Genomic DNA, 19,462 nt, shown 5'->3' with positions numbered 1-19,462 from the left:
AGGACCCACACGCCAATGAGCTGCAGTTCCCTCACTGGGCACACAGACTTTTTTTAGCCAAGCCTGATGGTGTCCTCACAGCTGGTGTAACTCAGCACATCTCTGCTCCAGGTACATCACCAGAACCAACAGTCAAACCCTTGTTTCTCATCTCTTCAGCAAAGGCACTGGACAGATACATCCCTTCCTGGGCTCACAGAGAAGGTGCATGTGCTCAGAGTGGAGACAATGCACACCCCTTGGCCAGGTTCTTGCATGTGATCCCAGGGACAGAAATGCCCTTTCCAGTATAGTCCAAGGAGTACAAGCAATCATGGGGTATGCAGATAGGAATGAACACAAAGCTGGGCTTCAGAAGTTTGCATGTGTAAATTTCCCATACTGTTATTTGTCTTTCGTTAAAAACAGGTGTATCAGTAATTAATTGCTGAAAGATTAGAAGTGGCACTCATCTCACTGATAAGCTTGTCACAAAACTTATTTCTGGATCAGTTTAAAAGACTCTGGCTAAAATCCCTGATGTGGTCTGTGAACATCATGCTGAAATGTCACTGAGCTGGTGGGACCTGGATGTCTCCATAGCTGCTGAGGTTTGGAACACATCTGCCCTGGAAACTTGGAAGTGATGGCTGGATTTCTATACCATGAGAAGATGCCACTGGAGTGGGAGAGGGAATTTCTCAGGAGATCAGTGGCCACTACAGATACCAGATATGCAGCGTAAGTGATGAGGTGGGAAGGGAGGAGAGAGGATAGTGTTAACTCAGGTGCTGCCAGAGAAATGTTTGTACAGCTGGAACCTGGTGAATACCTGCTTGAATGTTCCTCCACAGGAGTGTATCTCAAGCTTGACACCAACAGCCTTTCTTCTGCAGGCAAGGACCAACAGGACCCGTCAGCAGAGCCCAGGCAGCTCTGGGTGGATGAGGACTGGGTCAGAAGTAAGGAGGCTACAGCCAGATCTTCATCTCAACAGGATCAGGAAGCTTCTCCGCTGCCCTCAGGAGGGAAGGGATGGGGTTATGCCCATCATCCTTAAGTGGCTGAGGTTGTCTGTGCCTTGGTCAGGGGTAGTGGGAGGCTTCAGGGAGAGATCAGCAGTTGTCCTGGCTCCATGGAGAGGCAGTGATTGGTGTAGCTGCCTAGTGGTCATTTGTAGCTGCTCTGCTCTCTTAATTTAGCCCCCACAAGGTGCACATTGAAAAGTGTGACTATTAGTGCTTCCTATTCAAGTAGGAGGGAAGAAACATGGAATTAGCAGGGCAAAATTCCCCTCAGGCATGTCTGGGCTACAGTGCTAGAATCTGCAATGCCTTCACAGAAATGTACAGACACCCCGAAGCAAGTACTTTCCCCTCGAGCTTGGCTTGGAAAGTGAGTGCAGCTGCCCTCGTGCCCGGTACACCCCGCTCAATACATGCACTGAACAAAAATCATAACCACAGTATTTCTCTGCCTTCCTCTCAGGGTTTTCATGACTGGGATTTAGCACACAATCTATAGAGATATATGTTAGGTGTCAACCGTTATTTAGGAATTCCTTCCTGGATGCTGCTTAACTTGAAACCAGTGAATTTGTTCCAGTGTTTAGTATGATGACAAATGAACATAAATGAATATTAAGCAGTAAAGTATCACAAAATTGCCTATGTCTTTCAGTTGCCCATGTGTTTGATACCAGCATATAGCATGATCACACACAACTGTCAAATAGGATGCTCTATATAGAAACAACATCAGCCCAAAATACAGCCACAATGAGTGTTGACCTGGTTCAAAGTTGCTTAAAGCTTACTGAGTTCTTTGAATCAGTGCACCAGTTTCAAAACACACTTTTGGATGTGTTTTGAGTTCATACTTGTACAATGTTGCTGTTTATGCTTAAGCTACTCTTACAGTAATACAAACAAGCAAATATTTACAGTGGTGTGCTTGAGTAAAATTGAGCAGACTGATTTTTTTCTTTGCCACACACACACACACACACACACACACACACACAAAGAAAAAAAAAGAAAAAAAAAGAAAAAAAAAGAAAGGAAAAAAGAAAGAAAAGGAAATAAAAAATAAGAAGAAAAAAAGAAAATTGCCTTGAGTCTCACAGCCTGTTTCAGTGTGCAGCAAGAGGGAGCTGCCCCAAGGGGAACTGCTCACATCTCTTCCTTATCCCCAGATACAGCCATGGCACCCGCAGGCGATTAAAGCAGTAGCCAGCCAGCTGCAAAGAACATGAAGCTACCACACATTTTTGACCACACAGAGCTTCAGGAGTACCACTTCCTCCTGTTTCTCTGTTTGATTCAGGACCCAACCAGATTTAAGAATACAAAAATCAGTTCAACAAGCTTAAAGAGCGGAATTTCAATTATCATGTTCCTACTAGGTACTTTCTCCTTCCCTTTTGGAGTGGCTGGCATGGTGGCAGCAAGATGACTTGTCACGGTTGTCCCAGACGTGCGTGCTGTCAGTGCCGATGCCCTGAGCTCCAGTGTCAGTGGCGGTCGTAGGCAGCAGCAGCGGCTGGTGCAGCTGCTCCACGGGCTGTGGTGCTGTAGTAGTAGGGGGAGCCTGTGAGAGATGAGACCACTGTGAGGAAGACAAAGGTGGAAAGGTGCCAGCTTGCAGTGTTCTGACAATGGGTGTCAGAGAGCTTTCCAGCCAAAGCTTCAAAAAAGGCTGGGTAAATAGAATGAAAATTGCATTCATGCGTTCCGCATGAGAAGGAGGCTACCATTGCTTTGCATTGCTGCTTGCTGTTTGATACCTTCTTCCATTCCTTCACTCAAAACATCAACTTCATTTACTTCATCAAAAAAAGTTATTTACTTTTCAGAACAAAAAGTCAAGATATTCCAACTCCAATACATTACCATACTCTGACTTCTTTGATTTTTTGGGGTTGAACCCCAAAGCATGCAAAGTATTTCAATAAAAGCACTTGTTTACCAAGAAAAGGCCTGAAAAATATTGGTGAAAATTCTCTGTGCTGCAGGGCCAAGCACTGGTAGATAGGATGATTACCCAAGGATCACCAGGAACCTGGACTGAGGAAGAGTTTTTGACTGGTATGCAGAGGGATACCAATCTGTCCAGCTTGGAAGTTTTAAGAAACCTTCCAAGGGCACCTGCAATGAAACCAGCTCAAATCCATTCTAAGTAGGGAGTTTTCTCTCTTCAAGATGCTACCAGTTTGGTCTGAAAGTCACCAGTTTCACATGCATGGGATGTAAGGCACATCGCAGTGTGGAAGAACCCACCCTGGAAGACTTGTACTTAGCCACATGCATCTGAGACCATCCGGGAGGTTTGGATGAGCAACAGTGAGCCAATGCAATCAACAGTTCTGGAGTAGTCAGGGCTTTAGGGTTTGTTTTCGTGTTTCTCTGTCTGAGAGCTGCCTTCCATCCTAAGCTCCCTGCCTTTAACACACATGCGACAGCAGTCTATCAGACATTGTCAAGGGTCTTCACAGCCCTGGATGTGACTTGCCACAGAGGCAGTGACTTCTGCTGCTTCAGTGACACAGAGGAGCTGGTACCATCAGGAAAAGGTGATGCCACCTGACCCCAGTGGGGTCGGTGGACCCCTTAGGAAAGCATCAGTGGCAGTGAAGCCAAAGGTGCAATTTTTTCATTGTTCACTTCCCATCCTAGACTCCAGCGAACACTGATCCTGCAGGTCCAGTGGTTGCCCAGCCCTTGGGCATAGCCTGAGTGTGGAAGTGCCCCAATTGTTCTACCACCATGGCCCTGCACACCCTCTGGAGCTGGAAGGAGAATCCAGCTGGCATGCCTGGTGCTGTTGGTAACATGCTCTATGCTGAGCCAAAAGCCTTCCCCTCTGGGAGGCTGGAGAACCTCCTGCCATCTCCTGTTATTGTACAGCCTCCAGAAGAATGCTTTGCTATTCACTCCAAAATGACCTGAGTGATTACTTGAAAAGTCCAGGCACAGTGTAAGAATCACACAGCCAGACTCTTAAGAGGAAGCTCAGGGAAACTAAACTTGCTGTTAACCATTGGCAAAATGCAGGGCTACCTAACCTCTGTGGGTCCAAAAGGATCAATCTGACAGGCAAGCCCAGCTGTTCCTTCTAGGCTGCTTTTGACCAGAGTGCCACATTAGGAGATCAGCTCAGGCTTCATCACCAGCCTCCAGCTTTTCATTTCCGAGGCAGCACAAACTGATGTATCCAAAACAGCACAGGCAGCATTTGCTCTCACTCAGTATGTACAATATACTGCTCAGCACAGCTGGTCAGAGAAGAAAACCTCATCATGATCAGTGTCCTACCACAGCATGTGGTACTCTGCTTCTGCAACCCTGAGGAGTCAGAAGCAGGACTTTGGCTACTGGAATGTGTCTTCTGCACAGTGCTGTGCAAAACAGGAGCTAGTACACAGCTTATGGGTCTGTGTTGTCCTCAGCTGCATCCTTAGTGATCCAGACATCCAAAATCAGATAAACCCACTGCGAAGGGCTGTGTTTAAACAAAGTAAAGCAATCTTCAAGAGCATGGTCCTAGCTAACAAGAAAGATAGTTTTACTGCACACAAAAATAATTCAAGAGTCTATGAAATCACTGGCCAGGTTAAATACTTGCAAAGATGTCTGTATACAAACTCCTAGGCAGAAGCCATTCCGACCTACGTTTATTTACTAAAAGTTAAAAAATTTTAAGCCATAGGCAATGGTGTTAAAGCAGATCCCTTCAGCAGGTCATCATTCCATTTATGTTTGCCCAAGTGTAGTCTTCTGTTACGTGCTGAGGGCACCACAACTGCTATCCTGGGCTGGACAGATAGGCTTCTTCCAGGTAACTGACATCAGGTTAAGGAGCTCCAGCCTCAGGAACTATATTTCCTGAAGAATACTGGAAAGCTTTGCAAGGACACTGAAAACCATTCTCATGGGTAGCCTAAAATTAAATGCTATATGCTTCGTATCCCAGCCAAACTTAAGGTATGGAAAGCACAGAAACCCTCCCTGGTGAAACTGGTCACTCTTGAACAAGCAAAGGCATAAGTTAACAGCTCATCAGACTTTGAAATGTTCTTGCTACGTCTAGTTGGGGTTTTGGGGATGTTCTTTGGGGGCTGCTCTCTTGGGGGTTCCCAGTTTGCTGGCCCATGTGCCCTCATGGCGAATCTAGCTGCACAGATGTCCTTGGGGATAATGGCAGGCAGTTCCTTGAGGTAAAACAGCTCACAGGCCACTGAAGAGCCACGTGAAACTGCTGTCCTCATCCATCACAGCACCACGAGGTCAGTGTGAAGCAGGCAGTGGTGGTGGTCAGCAGAGATCCCAGTCCCCACAGGCATCAGCACTTGCACTAGCCATGGCAACTCAGCTCAGGAAGAGGGGTGAAAAACACATGGGAGGGATCCAGCAGCACCAAACAATTTCATCCTGACTCAGGAACAATATGTGAGTCCCACCAGAGGTAGATGCAGTGCTTTCTGAGGTTTTGGGATAAATGGGGTCTTTTGTGGGTCAGAGCTTTTTTTTCTCCACTCTCTCTTCCTCCACTGCTGTTCTGACTCAATGCAGCTACAAAAAGCCCAATATTTTCCCCGTGTATTCCAAAGGCCTTACATTTCTCTCAAGTTAGATTTTGCCAGTTTGCCTTTCAGCTGTGCAATAAAAGCAGCTTGTATTTAAAGTGAAAAATGAAACCACTCACTCTTCCTGTCACCATGCCCCCATCCAGAACAGACTAGTCCATCCTTCTGTCATTTTTCCTTTCTGATTCATACTATCATCAATTTATTTCTTGACACAGTCATTTCTAGTGCCTACTTGTTCTCTAATCTTTCCACAGAATCCCACAGAGGAATTGAATCTAATCCTAATTGAGAGGCTCCAAGCCCTGCCCTTGCATGATGCCTTGCCAGCACTGGTAGACATGGCAGTGAAATGGTGCAGCCAAACCCTAACAACCAGTATACAGGGACCTCATCTGTGTGTGAGCAGGGACACTGCATCAAACAGAACCCACAGTGAGCAGGACTGAGCCAAATGCTACAAGCCAGCACAAAACTGAATTGTTTTTCTTCATTAGACAGTGTTGCTGTTACCTGCCCTTAGCATTCACATGTTGAACTGATCCTGTGCTGGTGTGCACCAGTATGTGTCAACAGTAATGGCCTAAGCCCTAGACATGCATGTTTGCCTCCCATGTGCTCATGCAGGTGCTTCCGTGTGCATCCCTCCACTGCACTGCTTGCAGGTCATTTGCAGAACAATGTGGAGGAAAAAAAGAAAGGAAAAAGATGTTCCTTCCCTCAACTCTTTGTCTGGCTTTGAGATGGAGACACCTACTTCAGCCACACAAGTAGCCAGAGTTTGTCCTCTTGCCAGCACATTCCTCCAGGAACTTGGGGTCTGTCCTCACTCTTACTGTGGTTGTGGAGGGACTGAGTCATCCCCCACAGCAAAGTCAGTCATGTCTCTGACACTAAGGTGTGGGTGCCACCAGGGCTGATGTAGGATGCAAGAGCATGAAAACACCGCAAAGCTGCAGCAGATAACTGACTTTTTCTGCCCCTGCTTCTGCTGACCATTCTGAGGACCATGGCTTGATCATCTGCTCTTCCCCAGGAGCCGTGGGGCACAGCATTTGGGACTGCCCCAGAGAGAAGGGAGCACAGTCCCCCATCTGCACTGTTTCACTACAGCTGGGGCAGAAGAGGCTTGGTGCCTGGTGCAGAGAAGTGAGAAGCACCAAAGCAAGGGCAGAGCAGACAGCAGGGTAATGGTAAGTAGCTGGTGCTCTGCTGGGGCCAGACAACCAATTCCCAGTGTCTGCATGAGTATGGTTGTGCCTTCCCCTGAAGACACCACCTCACACCCCTCCCTGCTGCTTCACACACACAGGACAAAGACTGGGGACTAAAAACCAAAGCTTTCTCACCATTTTCATCTCTCTCTCTCTTTGCTCTCCCCCAAATACAATTTTTCAATACAAGTATCCTTTCGTCCACTTTCAAATCATGGCATTTCTCCTTTTAGCTCCTCTTTCACAGGTCTCAGACGTGTGTGATTGCTGTGGTGCAATTCTTCCTTGCCAGCACAGGGAATTAATTGAATGTAGGTGCTGCTAAGTGCTTACAGTATTACACTTTCATCTCAGTGAAAGGAGCAGGACTTTGTAAAACAAACTGTGTCAGGCAATGTACCAGTCCTGATTAATTTTGTCAAGGTTTCTGCTCTGAGGCCGATACTGCCAGAGCTTGTTCTCAGGAGAGAATTACTAAATGCACTCACGTATACTCCTGAGAGGAGTGGAAGCATCCTGGGTATAGTTCAAATTAACCTATTCTCCACTGCATGTGCCCAGGCTCATCACACAGCACCTTCTGGGTGTGCAAGGAGACTTGGGGCAGGTTTTAAAGGCTGTGCCACAGACTTCTACTTGCCCTAAATTACCAATGGGATTAGCAGCCACTAGGGAGAAGGGATTGCAGGATCAGGCTTCCAGTGACAAAGGCAGAGCTGTGGATAAAAGGGATCTCTGCAAGGCAGAAGAGACATCTGACCCACAGACTGTGTCTGATTGCAGACACATTCTTGATCAGATCATACCACTGTAGTTGGACCTATCCGTGGTCAGACAAGGGGATTCCGTCTCCAGGAAACTCCAGTCCTCCCCAGTTCTGTGACCAGACTGAACTGAAATGGTAAGTTCATCTTTAGGGCTTGCTGCAGAATGAAAACTCTCATGGGTTTTTTGGGTGGTTTTTTTGTTTGGTTGGTTTTTTGGGGTTTTTTTGGGGGGGAGTTATTTTTGTTGTTTGTTGGGTTTTTTTTTAATGCTGAAACAAATTATATTGAAGATGAAAAAATAAGGAAGCCAAGATTATATATTTTGCATTTTCTAAAAGAAAAAAAGAATCAGCATTGACATTATAGAATGAAACACTTCAATCTCAAGAAAGCTGCAGTTTATGGAAAAATAGTATAGCCTCTGATTCTTTTTGCCTTCGCCTCATTCAAAAATATGTTCACAGCATGCTGCTGAGTAAATGCTGCTGAAGAAATCTCCTCCAGCTTGAGAACGAGCTTTGCTGTGAGGCCCACGCTATCCCCATAACTGCTCATATGTCGAAGATGAGTTGGAATTTGCCCCCAAAATGCATGATCCAAAAAGGAAATGAGAAAGAGAGGATGAATGCAGAAAAACGGGAGTGGAACAGGTAAAAGGTCCTGGCAGCAAACAGTTGTCTCTGGTGTAGGCCCATCATCTGGTGTAGGCCCATTATCTCAAATAAAGAGCTGAGCACGCCATGGATACAACCTGCTGCTGACAGAATGGAAGAGCCACAGCCGATGCCTGTGGGGTTGCTCAAGAATGGCTTTGGGGATAGCTCCAGATAGTGTGCACACCCTTCTCATGGAGGTGGATATCCACAGGCAGAACATAGCAAACAGCCCAGGAGCCTCTCAAAAAATCCTGTCTTCATGCAAAAGGGCAGGATGAGAGCTGGGTTGTCATTTATTTTTAGTATCATGCCAATTTTCTTTAACACTTTAGAAGGAAAATTTTATTAAAAAGTTACACAAAACCTGGCTTCCCAGGCCTAACCATGATGCAGAGCATTGCTGAAGCAGCTTTCCTGATTTGAAAGGAGTTGCAAAATTAGAAATAAATAAAGCATGGTATGTGCTCTTGCCTCTGGCAAATGCATCTTCCCCATCCTGCTCAACCAAAATTCTGCCAGCACCGCTGGCTGTGGCCATGGAAACAGTAGGTTTGAGCACGGGGACTCCCCTGGCTTTGTGCAGCTATGCCCATCCATATTAGCTGAAGATCTGTCTGTTGATTTATGATGGAAGCACTAACAAACCCTTAAATGTGGCACAGCAAATAACAGCATTATACCAGCACCATGGCATGAGAGGCAGAGGCTGTCTATTGCTCCCGAAGGATTTGTTTAAGGACAAGAACCATGATGAATACAGCCTGGGTGGTTCAATTACATGGGGACTCAATTACTTAAAACAAAGAAAGTGGATGAAAAAAGTACGACAAAAATTCAAAATTATTTCGCTGCTGGAGGTCACATATAACAGCCCTGTCATCCATAAATCTGGAAATCTCTAAGGCATGCTACTCCTGTGTTGAGAGATGACAATTAATTGGTATTTTACTTACCTCATCCATGCAAATTATGCAGGGAAAAATTCTAATTACTGCATGCTACATGTATATAAGGTCAAAGTGGGCCAGCTTTTGACGGGGTGTAAAATAGATTATGTTTATCCTTCACATGAGGGCCACCATCCTGCAGGAGTTACAGGGTTTCTGTCTCCCATTGCTCATAGGGACCATGGTGGCATCAGTGAGGCTGTACCAGTGGTCCCTTGCTGAGGAGAGATGGAGTGGGCATACATACAACTGGGAAGCAAACACAACACTAGATCAGGGAGAAATGCAAAACACATTCATGAGCAAGCAGCAATGGCACAGGAAGTGGTGGAGCTTATGATTGGCTGTAAGCAAACTGGCACCACAAGTTTTGTCTGAACAGGGTCCCTTACCCTCTAAAAAAATGGCGACTTTGCTTTCCAACAATACCCTGTATCTCTGGAAGGATTTTTATCAGAACCAGGAAGACAAGACGTTTAAGTCAGGTCTTCTTGTTGGCAAAGTGAACCAAGAGCAATCGTGCTCTCCAATGGGGACCTGCAGTCCCATTCTGGGCCTAAGCATGACTGAGGACAAGCTGGGACATGTTCTGCCTATCCCAGGGCTGGATGAGCACTGCACACCTTGCACTGATCTCTCAGACAGGGGAAAACACTTACCCAGGAGTCCAGGGTTGGGAAACCTCCAGGAGTCGTTGTATGTTGAATATTGTGGGTGGCTGTATGGGCTCCCAGAAAACTCACTCCCTAAGTTAAAGAGACAAAGACAGAATAAAAGGTCATTTGATTTGTGATGACAGTTACCATTCTGGGCTAAAGGGGCTCTCCATTGTGTGCTCTGCCCCACTGAGAGCCACAGTAAAAGCACTGGTGGACACTCTGCCTTGAGGAAGGGGAATATGACTGGGTAAATTATTAAGTAAATGGGTGCAGACATTTTTTGTGTGTCTTTTTTGTGCTGCAGGGATGGAGAAGCCTCTGGGACACACTGATGGGGTTGGCCTTTGCCTCTCCAACCCTACAGGACTGGTAAGAAGCATAATACAAAGACAGGGCTGTCCAGATACAGTCTCTGCTGCAGGAAAAGATGAACCAGCCAATTTCCAGATATTGGATCCATGGAGAACATGGTCATGGTCCCAAGGTATTTTTCCAACACTGAAACCCAGGGAGAGGGATGTTTGCATCAGTTTCAGATGGGGTTGAACCCTCCACACAAAGGCACAAAAAAGGCTTGAAAAATTATGACTATTTATCTCATCATCAAGTCCCATTCTTCCCTCTGTTTGTTCTCTTCACATGTCACCTGCTTCATACTTTAGCTGCAAGCTCTTCAGAACAGAGCCTTGCACCATGGGGCTCTGACCTGTCCCCTCCACCACACAAATACCAACACTGCTGCTGTTTTATTAGGAAATGTTCCTTGAATTACAGATTTCCTCCTCTCTTTCTTTCTTCCTCCTTCCCTTCACCCTCTCCCACACGTAAATATATAAAAGCACAGCACAGCACATCACAGCAGGAGAAAGGGTATGTTTACTAAGGCAAGACTTGAGGGATGACAGGCCACAGCAGATGCTTGCCATGACCTTTGCCTGCTTTGGTCCTTGGCATTGGCATAGCCACGACCGCACACCCAGGAGCTGCCATTACCCCAGCTAGGCAGTGGACCCCTGACACCGTGTCATGAACACTTCAGGCTCAGCACCCCTGTCCCATACAATCCACTGACCCAACCTGGAGACCACATCTGGGTCCCCTGGCCAGTGAGTAGCCATGCTTTGGGCCATTTGATGGCACACTGGCCCCAGGGAAGAGGGGATGATGTCACCAAAACACAGGGTAAGTCCAGGATGGCTTGATCTCCACATGATTCTGCTTCAGTGAAAACAAGCTGCCTCTCTACCTGCACTGCAAGATGAATAGACTGAATGTGTTGACAGCAGGACTAGCCCATCACTACTCTGCTAAAGCATGTGTCTGTTAGCATCTCTTCCTTGTTCCTTTTCTGCGGCCCTTTGGACCTGTGAGACCACGCCTACCAGGATCAACCTACTCTTTCCCGCCAATAAAGCTTCCACAGAGAGAAGGTACAAAATCTGCAGCAGCAAGCACTTCCACACTCAGCACGCCTTGCTGTGCCAGTAACAACTCTTCACAAGCTCAGAGTAGGTTTTCCTTAATGCCTCTAAGGAATGGCATTAATTCACCCTGATCCAGGGCTGGGAAGGTACACAGTACCTTCACAGTACACAGTACCTAGAGTTCTTCTCTGCTTCTGTCTTTATGGATGACAGATGACTTCAATGCTTGAAGGTTACCTCTGTCAGAGTGCTCATTCTAAAAGAATAAGGCACAGCAAAGTTAACAATGCCCAAAGAGATATTAGGAGCCACTCGACATACTGCGGCCACTGGCAAGAGCATCCCCATTGCCTTCCACCAGTCAGGGATCCATCTGTCTCCTGCAGGACACAGCAGCTTCTCTCTGGTCCTTTCTGCCTCTGCATCACCCCAATTGAAGTTATTGTCTCACCCGGAGTCCTTCCTGATTCTTCCCTGCTTCCATAGCCCCTGGGCTTCCAGCTCATCTCTGGCCCAGACCTGTGTTTCCGGTGTTTGCCCAAGCCTGCAGAGCACACAGGCAGCAGTGTGTCTGGGAACTTCACTAGTGAGAGTCACGATGTTTTCCAGTCCTGAAGTCATGGTCATATTCTCCTGACAGTCTGTGGCACACAGAAATCCTTTCACTCTGTGGGTGCCTCTTCTAAAAGAAGGCTATCACACACCACCTTCCCCAGGGGGTGCATTTCTTCCTCTCCGCACAGAAGTGAGATTTTTCAAGGGTTTAGCCCTGGTTTAGTTGTACAAAACAGCTGTGTTGCCTGACTGACATGACACACAAAAACAAATGGGACTGAGTCTTGGTGCTACATCCTCTCTGAGGGCTGTGTAGTGCATGGACACAGGGGCAGAGTGGACAGGACAGCAGGATAGACCTAGATCCCTGTTGTGGGCTGTTTGCACCGAGTGCACAGACAGCTCGTTCTGTCCTTCCTGCACCAGGAGCACCCCAGGCTTGAAATAAAGCTCACGGTGCGCTGTTGCATGCCTGCAAGAGCTTCATCCCAAGGGGGAGCATTCTTCCCTTGGATGACACAACACCTCATTTTCCGCTGTCCCAGCACTCTCCTTCTCTCCCTCGATCCCTTCCTCTCTCCCTCCCATCTCCTAGTCAGCTGGAGCTGCACAGACCCAGTCCATTCCATGATGATGCTGTGCACGCCATAGAGTGGGCAGCAGCACTTTCCAAACGTTTATCACTGCTGCAGCAGGGCTGTGGGTGGGAATGGGCTGACATTTCATTGTTTCATCCTCTCCTGTCTTGCCCTCCTCCCCCACCACCCCCACTGCCCTCCTCCCCACACTCACACACAGACACACATCGTGGACCCTCTCTGGGGGATGCTCCAGTGCCTGTCAGGCTGAGGCTTCCAATTCTCTGTTTTTTATGCCTCAGTGGTCAGGGTGTCAAGCTCCTGCAGTACAGACCAGCCAGAAGCTCGAGGAGTCACTGAGCACCATCAGCTCAGTGACAGTATTGCTTGCTTCTTAACATACTCTGCATATCCATCAGCCTTGCCGGGGGAGGGGGGGTGAGGGGGGGAGGGGGGAAGAGAGAGAGAGAGAGAGAGAGAGGGAGAGAGAGGGAGGGAGAGGGAGAGAGGGAAGGAGGGCAAGTAGAAAAATGAGAGGAAAGAAACGTGAAAGAAGAGAGGGGAAAAGGAGAAGTGGGGGAGAAAATTTCAAGCCCTGTTATTACCACCACAGGACTTGGGCAGACAAATGGTACAGCCATAAGTGAAACTAAGTTAGGTGAATGAACACTGCATGACTGCCTCACAAATTTCACCAGATATTCCAAGGTCCATCAACTACACTTCTTGACAGCACTTCTTAGCAGACAGCCCTCGCCCCATTCAAAAACAAACACCACGGATCCGCTATCCAAGGATGCACACACGCACAGCATGTCGTGCACACTGACTGCCGCAGCATGAGGAAAGGGTGGGAATCAGACACATCCCTCCTTCATGTGAAATAGGAAGCTTCCTCCTCAGTAGTTCTCACCTCGCTGAAACACAGAGACACAAAACAAAGGACTCCTGCCAGAGTTAGCTCACCTCTTTGCCACAAACCTGACTCTACACTCCATATACGGCTGTAGCCCAAAAGGGGTCAGACCCTTCCATCAGCTCCCCAGAAGCAGAGGTAAGGAGGAGAAAGAACAAAGACTGATTCCAAGTAACACTGCTGTTACAAGCCAGTGGCAAGCCCTGGGAGATACATTCCACCCTGAGACAGTGGGACAGAGATAGACAGTCTGATGTTGGTGGATGGATCTTCTGAGGCTGCAAAACAGTACTGTCCACTCTGCAGCATCTTTTTCTCTGGGGACTGTCAACTCATGTTCACCAGTGTTCTTGGTTTTAAGGTAAGCTTCCTGAAATTTTTCTTCCTGATTTGTAGAGAAACTGAAAAGCATGAGTGTAAAAATCTCAAGAATGAAGAGACAAATGAAAAAATACCACCATGTTTTTCGCACCACTGTGGCTTTAGAGAACTGCTGCTGCAGGGAATGAGAAGGATGCAGGCACATCCATGTACCAGTACTGGGCACGGGGCAGGAGGATAACAGAAAACTTCCTGCCCTGCAGAAAGGCAGAAGCGTGGCCAGCTCTTATAGAGCCTATATTCAGCCAAGGTGTAGAAACTTCCCAGGATGGAAAAAACCTGACCACTATCATTGCACTACACCGTTCAATATGCAGAGTGGCTGCAGCCCTATGAAGCACAGCAGTCATGAGTCTTGGGACTGTGTGGCAACACCAGTAGAAAACAGCAGATTAGTCAAACATTATTGTCCAGCTGCTGGTACTTCTGCACTGAAATGCAGAATATGAGCAAATAATCTGCAAGGGAGTTTCATATGTCACTTCTAAGTGTAACACTGAAGCTTCAAAAGACCTCATAAATCAGAAGCTCCAGAGCTAGTACAGCTCAACAAGAATGTTGGAGATTAAAATATTTTTTTTTCCTTTCTTTCTCTCAGGCAATTTTCTCCCATTTGTTGCCTCAGAGATGATAACTACGATACTTAAGAGACAAAAGATGTGACTGGAAGGAGGAGGACTGGGGAAAGATGCAGTTTAGTACTATCTCTTAGCTGGAGGGGCTTTCTCTTGGGAAGCGCAGATACTGCAAGATTTTGGCTGCCAGGGGAGGGACTGGGCTCAGCCTTAGCTCGCTCCTCACCCGAAGGATCAGAACAGGGACGGTTGTGGTCTTGGTGCCGGGCTGCTGCTATGGGGAGAATTTGCCATCACCGCAGAATTCTGTCCTTCACTGCTTCTTCTTGCCTTTGGTAAGCCTTTGCTTGTAGGAGTGACTGTTGAACTGAGACATTTTCAACACTGGAAACGACCCTCACCATCTGCTCAGGTGCCTCAGGGGAAAATCTGCGACTCCAGAGGGAGCGTCTCCCGGCTGCTTGCAGGAGCCCGGTGGCCACTGCCCAGCCCCACTGTTTTCTGCTTCAGGCTTCTTGCTACGCTTTACCCAACACCCTGTGTCTGCCCCAGCCCCCACAGCTCCTGGCACAGCTTTGGAGATTTTGCTATGCCAGATGTGTTTTGCCACACCAGATGTGCTCGCCTCTGCTATTCCAGCCTGAGGTTCCTGCTACAGTCCATTTCACCAGCCAGTGGGGCACTGAGACTGGGTGTTCCTCATGAGTTTGCCAAGGAAGCCGCTTTTCTGAAGGCCCCTTTTCTCTCTCTCCCGCAGGCTTACCTGCCATCCCCCACGTGGAGAGATGCAGCCGAGCTCGCGCCACAGCGCCCCCTGCAGGCGCGGGGGAATCACACGCCACCCTGCCCGGCCCGGAGCCAGCAGTGCCCCTGCCGGCTATGCCCGGAACTGCAGCCAAGGGAAACGTGCCTGTGGCCAAGAGAAGGCTGCGGTTGGGTTTCTGGGTTTGCCTGTTTGTTGGTGCCGCTGTTGTTGTTTGTTTGCCTTGTTATACCTATCTATCTATCTATCTATCTGTCTGTCTGTCTGTCTGTCTGTCTGTCTTCTCTGTCTGTCTGTCTGTCTGTCTGTATGTATGTATTTTAGTAAAGAACTGTTATTCCTTTTCCTGTATCTTTGCCTGAGAGCCTGCCATTTCAAAGTTAAAACAATTTGCAGGGTAGGAGGTCATGTTTTCCATTCCAAGGGAGGCTCCCGCCTTCCTTGGCAGCACCTGTCTTCCAAACCAAGACAAAGAGCCAGCTACATGCAGACATGTCCACAGGTTTGGATGCTTTTTGACACAGTTTTCTCAGACACCAGGTTTTTGCACAAGCATTTGGGACATGGACAAGCCATCAGGAACATGGGGGTAGATGCCTGTAACAGTTACTAGTACTACAACATGCAGGTGATGGATCTGCAGGTGATATAACATGCAGGTGATGGAATGCATCTTCCTCCCTGCCACAGCCATGTGACAGCTCCCAGCTGTCACCCAACAAGGAGAGTGACTATGACCTGGCAGCTGCACCATCCCTCCTGCCAGAGTTGTTGCAGCTGCTGGTTTCTCCACTAGTGTCCACTGCTGGGCTTTTTTATTAACCAAGCTCTGCATTTAGGACAATGTGTTACTCAGCCCTTCCATTTGGCAAGAAATTAAGCCACGAGAAATGGTATTCAATGAACACAAGGGCTTAAGAGATAAGAACAGAAGATCAGAAGACAAAATGCAGAGTTAGGGCAGAGCAGCAACATCTTCAACACTCCTTTGGGGGGGGTTTAGATAAGTTTAAAAACAATCTGCTGTATTTGTCCCTAGTATGGTTTCCTGCAGACAAACCCATCTCCCTGATAGTCCAAACTCCTGGTGCCTCTACCTTTCCCTTCTACCGAGGGATCTTAGTGTAACTTTTAAAAATTAACATTATCATGACTGTTATTTGTTTTCTATTGTTTTATTTTGAGGAAGTAATCACATGGATCATAAATTTCTTCAGTGAATTCCAATAACAATCATTACCCTGGTAAGCAAAGACATGCTTGACTGCATGGGGAGCAGGCATAAGCACTGCACTGAGCCATGTGTTCGCACCCACACATCACTGGCTGACTCTATGAGGCAGCAGCTATCCAAACACAGTCTGGAAATATGTTACATCAGAGTTCTGCCTGCCACAGAGCCATCCGTTGCCTGAATGGGAGGATATAAATCAAAGCAGAAGCTTCTTGTCACCCTGGGCCAGCACCACCCCGGAGACAGTTTCATGATCCAGCAGCTCAGGCAGCATCTCACATAACCTCAGAGGGACTAACAACTGTGGGGGACCCTGAAGGGCAGGAAAAGGGTCTGGGCTCTCGGCAGAGAAGAACAGCATGGTTTTACCTCAGTAAAATGAACTTTTCTCTCCATACCAAGGCACTGCAGTGGCTTAGGGTAGGAGAGAATCAGGTTTGCAGTCCTGTCTGGGAAGCTGTGCCCCTGAAGCTCACAGGACTCATTCCACTAAAAGTTTTCCCCATGAGCAGGAGAGCTAGGAAGAATCTTTCAGTTGAAACTCCACATCACATGAAAAAAATGTTGTTTTACATCACTAACATATTTTTGACAGTTTGTGACAATACAGACAAAATTCTTCTGTGAGAGTCATGGATTTGGGTGGGTTTCTGTGGGGTTTTTTTTAATCTGTTGTTTTTCAAACAAATATTTTCCTTTTAAATTCAGAGAAATACTAAATTTTTCAAATCAAGTTCAGTAAGGCTAAAAAAGAGAAAACTTAGCCAAAAATCTCAATGGTAAACTAACCATAGCAAACAGCAGGATCAGAGATATACATTGTTCTAATTTAAAAATATCAGCTGCATTTAACTTGGGGAAATAGCAATCCAGGGCAAGCCACAGGCTAACCACCAGTCATCTGCCAGATATTCTCCTGGTCCCTCACCTGCTCTTTGTGCAGAAGTCCCACAGGAGGAAGGAAATGGATCACTCTGCTTTTGGCTCTGCAGACCAAGCACACATGGTTGCTAACTTGTCTCCTCTAGCCCAAGCAGTCTACATGCTACAGAAATGCCAAAAGATTGGGAAAATTACCAAACTATAGCCCTACTGTAACAACGCAGGTATTTCAGAAACAGCTTCCCCCCGGGAAGAAGCTGATCAGGAAAATACACTGTATCTAGCAAAAGCCTTCCATGATCCACCCCATTTGTCTCAATGAAGACACTCAGGGTCATAACCAGCTAACATGCAGGACAAGCCAGTGGGATTCATAGATGAATCTTTGAAGGACAGGCTTGGAGGATTTTCTCAAGATTGTGTTACTGGAAACTATGTCAGGATAAATGACACATCCAATATGTGTCAATGGATGCTGCAACCACATCCCCCTGGAAGGATCTGGCAGCCTGGGAGCCAATACACCCGTTTCAGATGCCACTGTTGTGCCCACTCCTGCAAGCAATGCATACACCACCCCAAAGAGATGTATCTTCACTCTGAGCAGAGTGATGCATGATGGCAGCTGCCTGAGCTCACATGGTACTTGGGCTAGCATGGGTTGTGGTGGGAAGAACCTTTAATAAACAGAAATGTTTTCCAAGAGGGCTGAAAAATGCAGCTTTGGAAAACCTCTTCAGTAAGTAGTTTCAAAACAAGGAAGCTGCTTTTCAACACACCCGAGGTCCTCTGCATCAAAATAGGAAGCTGCTCTACTCATTGAACCTGCACTTATCTGGCATTGTATCCCGCAATCTATTTATTGTCATGGGAAAGAAGTGAAAAAACCATTAATAATGGAAAAATGGAAATGCTTTCTGTAGAATTAATATCCCACCCCCAGGCTTTTTTATTCTGATGATGGAATTGAAGATAATAGATTTCAAAAGAACAGCCCTCACAAATGTTTTTCAAGTAAAACTTTTTTTACACAGAACAAAACCTTCACTTGTTGACCTTAAATGAAAACAAACGCTGACAAACAGTGAGTCCTTAGAGCAGTAAGCCTTTTACCCATGTTCCTTCAACACAACATGACAAAACTACATCAAACATTTCATCCACCTTTAGTCAAGACAGAGTCTCTGGAGCAGTGATGTGCTGCAACAGACAGGCCAACCCTGAGACATTGGCATTCACAGGTTCCTAGGTAGTGCCACTAATCTGTATTAATAATTAGCCAGCATTCTGCCTGTAGGAAGAACTGCCAGAAAATGTGGCAATAACTGTTAATTACGGGGCCAGTGGTATAAGCCGTAAGTGGTACTCTGCTTTGGCCGCTGAGCACCTGCAATACCCTCCTTAAACAAATCTGAACAGAGGAATACTTTTGTTTGTTAGAAAAATTTTCTCTTCTAAGAGCAGGAGGAACAACCCACTTTTCTTCTTCCCCAAGAAGCTGCAATATATACATTTATATAAACAAATATACAAAACTATATACTTCACATTCATTTACCTACAGACACTATCACTATCACAGCAATCCAGCTGGGTGCCACCTGGACAAATGCTGGGGGCAAACCCCAGGGTCTGCTCCCATAGCAGGTGGGGCATTGCATACAGAGCCACTTGCAAGGGGATCAGGCAGTCTTTTCCTGGGATGTCAGGGACTGTAGCAGCAAGGGTGCATGTACAGAAACATACCCCACATATAAGGACAGACACACACACACTAACAAAGACCTGCCAACATGGACACACAGATATGTGCATGCTCCTTACATATGCAGGCTTGTAAATCCACTAGCAAATCTGCTGTAAGTGGATCAATAGATCACTTATAATCATTTATGACCCCTCATACACTCACCAAAAGCACATCTAGTCCATGTCTGTCCCATCTTGAAGTCATTGATTAACCCTTCAGAGAGCAGCTGAGGTGTAGCCATCCCCCAAATTTTCACACATGTGATTTCAAAATGAAATTAGCCCCTACTTTGGCTAATTGTTCTAGTACATCAGCCAAGAAGTTTATCGCAGTTGTGCTTGGAAGGCACTCGGTCACATTCAGAGAGCATCTCTCCAAAGTTCCCAGTCCCATCAAGACTGCCAATTAATTTCTAATGAAGGTTGTATATAATTCTACGATCATGCAGTTTGGCCAGTCTTTCTCCCTTATTTTATCTTTACATTTGCCAAGACTGGCCAAAGATGTGGTATTTTAATGGTTCTGAGTGGGCTGTCATATTGTAAGAAAACAGTAACATGCAGATTTTTGTAACTACCACATTTCCGAGAAGCTACAA

General features: G+C 46.7%; 1 protein-coding gene across 2 annotated transcripts in view; it reads right to left on the bottom strand.

Moving 5' to 3' along the window:
* Positions 1 to 940: 940 nt before the first annotated feature.
* The window catches only part of PAX5 (paired box 5), a 131,331-nt gene continuing 112,809 nt past the window's right edge, over positions 941 to 19,462 (bottom strand). For both annotated transcript variants that reach the window (XM_066181993.1, XM_066181992.1), the window contains 2 exons: positions 9,807 to 9,893; positions 941 to 2,568 (listed from right to left, as the gene is read on the bottom strand). In XM_066181993.1, coding sequence (XP_066038090.1) covers positions 2,492 to 2,568; positions 9,807 to 9,893 — 164 coding nt within the window. In that variant the 3' untranslated portion in view covers positions 941 to 2,491. The remainder of the gene's footprint in view (positions 2,569 to 9,806; positions 9,894 to 19,462) is intronic.

This window comes from Chamaea fasciata, unplaced genomic scaffold, assembly GCF_029207755.1.
Source record: "Chamaea fasciata isolate MVZ Bird 193981 ecotype frontalis unplaced genomic scaffold, bChaFas1.0.hap1 SCAF_4, whole genome shotgun sequence".
Lineage (NCBI taxonomy): Eukaryota > Metazoa > Chordata > Aves > Passeriformes > Sylviidae > Chamaea > Chamaea fasciata.
The sequence above is the reverse complement of the archived record's forward strand: the minus strand, read 5'-3'. Positions and strand labels throughout refer to the sequence as shown.